Genomic DNA, 2170 nt, shown 5'->3' with positions numbered 1-2170 from the left:
ACACAAGCACACACACACCCACACACACTCACACACACACCACACACACACCACACACACACGATGCAGTCAATCTAAACTGTCTGTCATATTCATGTCTCATTAATATGTATGCACTGCTCCTCAATATTCATGAGCTGTGAGTTCGTGTTGTTGACAGCTGTTGATCTGAAGCGAGCTGAAACATTATTCATGTGATCACGTGATCGATTAATAGCAGAACCGGATCATTTAATCAAACACCAAATCATAATCAGTTTAGTGAAGCAGGAACTCCGAGTGACCGAATGATCGGTGTTGCGTGTGCGTAGCTCCTGGTTAAACTAGTTAAACTAGTTCAGCTGCCCGGTGTGAGTCTCACCGGTATCCGCGGTTGGAGCTTCTGGGCGGGATTCGGTAAACATGAACCTCTGGCTTCACACACAGAACCGACTCATACTGATCGCTGCTATCCGCCATCATCGCCGCAACACAGCCGACACATCCCTTCCGCTTCCGCTGCGGACGGCACAAAATAAAAGCCCTCCATGCGAGCGCAGAACGCGAACACTTCCGTGTGAGATAAAAGTCCCGCGTTCAACAACATCCGTGTCATTCTGTGATATTATACTTCATAAATTCAGCGTTCATAATTCATGTCGAAGGACGCGAGGTGACAGTTTGTCTGAAACAAACACAGCAGCATTACAGAACTGATTCAGTAGAAACACTGAATTAATAATCAATGCTTTCAAAGGGAATTGTGTCTTCGGTTCTGCTCTTGTAACTGATGATAACATTAAAAAAATTATCACATAAATATTTACTAAAAAATGTTTTTAATCTAATTTATAAACATTAACTAGCAATTACGTACTATGTTGTAAAGACATTTAACTGTGATATTAATTTATCTTGTGCAAATAATCGCAGAAACATCTTTGGTCAAATTCCTGCACATTTATTAAAGTTCACATCATGCCCATCTTTCAACAAAATGTTTTATATATATATACACATGAAGATATAGCTAAATTTAAAATACATAAATGTAAATTTGGGGAAAATAAACAGTTGTTTTTTTTAAGACAGAAGTTCAATACCTAAAAACTGTTTCAAATTTGAAAAAAATAAGAAAGCTGTAAAATGTGTAAACATTATATAGATTTATTTCTAATATGTGTATACTAAGTATATTTAGGCAAATACCTACATTTAAAACTTACTGAAATATTAACATGATTCATTTCAAAGCAGAAATTTAAATGTGGATGATTTAAAACAAGTTCATGTGGAAATCGGGTAATGGTAATACATTTTTAATTACTACATATATTTACCATGAAATTAGTGTTATTAAGCAAAATATGTAAATGAATAATAAATAAACAGAAGGAACAGGAAGAGTCTCATTCAGAAAGAGAGAACAAACACACTGAACTTTTCATGAATATGAGCGCTTCAGGACTGCGAACACAAACCACACTGAGATATTTCCATGTTCTTGAGTTTGTCCTGGTGAAGAACAGTGAACAACATCTGAAACCAAAGCCACCGAACGGGTCAACACCCATTCACTGAAGACTACCCAGCATGCTGTGTTTCTAAAACAGACACTGTTACCCGGTACACAAAGATTGGTCTAAAAAATGCCCCCCCACCCGGTGACGTGTAGACCCTACAAAACGAACACTCAGGACACCAGTGAAGCCACACAGCGAGCAGAAGAGAGTCTGTCAGAGGCGCCGAGGGCTCGGGTGGCCGTTGTGGAAGAGCTTCTGTTTGACATGCACCACGTTATTCCCGCCGTCCTCCGTCTGGCGCGTCTGCAGGCGTCTGCGCAGCTCTCGCAGGCTACACACGCGCGACACCCAGCGCCACGAGCGCCACACATCGCCGTCCGCACCTGAAACAGCACCATAATACAGTCAGCTCCTCAGCCCTGTTTCACATTCCTGAAGAACGGCTGTTTGATACAAGAGTCAAAACTAATATTTCTCAATTATCTGATTAGCGACTTCTCATTAAAGATGTCAAAGTTTTGAATGTTACCGTGTTTTTACTGCATTTTCACCTTTTTTATTCATTTAAAAAAATGAGAAATTATATGACATTTGAAATTACACATGACCCCAAAATAATTTATTTTAATTAAAATAATAATTAAAAAAATTATATAAAAAATAAAATA

At 38.7% G+C, this 2170-nt stretch overlaps 2 protein-coding genes across 4 annotated transcripts in view; both read right to left on the bottom strand.

The window, feature by feature from the left end:
• The window catches only part of necap2 (NECAP endocytosis associated 2), a 2255-nt gene extending 1736 nt beyond the window's left edge, over nucleotides 1-519 (bottom strand). Inside the window, exon 1 of the mRNA XM_016488935.1 lies at nucleotides 361-519. Within this exon, the coding sequence (XP_016344421.1) occupies nucleotides 361-462 (102 nt within the window). The 5' untranslated portion in view covers nucleotides 463-519. The remainder of the gene's footprint in view (nucleotides 1-360) is intronic.
• A 406-nt stretch (nucleotides 520-925) lies between these two features.
• tmem240b (transmembrane protein 240b) overlaps nucleotides 926-2170 on the bottom strand; it is a 6948-nt gene continuing 5703 nt past the window's right edge. For all 3 annotated transcript variants that reach the window (XM_016488908.1, XM_016488907.1, XM_016488909.1), the window contains exon 4: nucleotides 926-1885. In XM_016488908.1, coding sequence (XP_016344394.1) covers nucleotides 1716-1885 — 170 coding nt within the window. In that variant the 3' untranslated portion in view covers nucleotides 926-1715. The remainder of the gene's footprint in view (nucleotides 1886-2170) is intronic.

This window comes from Sinocyclocheilus anshuiensis, unplaced genomic scaffold (genome assembly GCF_001515605.1).
Source record: "Sinocyclocheilus anshuiensis isolate Anshui unplaced genomic scaffold, SAMN03320099.WGS_v1.1 scaffold1849, whole genome shotgun sequence".
Lineage (NCBI taxonomy): Eukaryota > Metazoa > Chordata > Actinopteri > Cypriniformes > Cyprinidae > Sinocyclocheilus > Sinocyclocheilus anshuiensis.
Note: the sequence above shows the minus strand (reverse complement) of the source record. Positions and strands in the feature narration are given on the sequence as shown.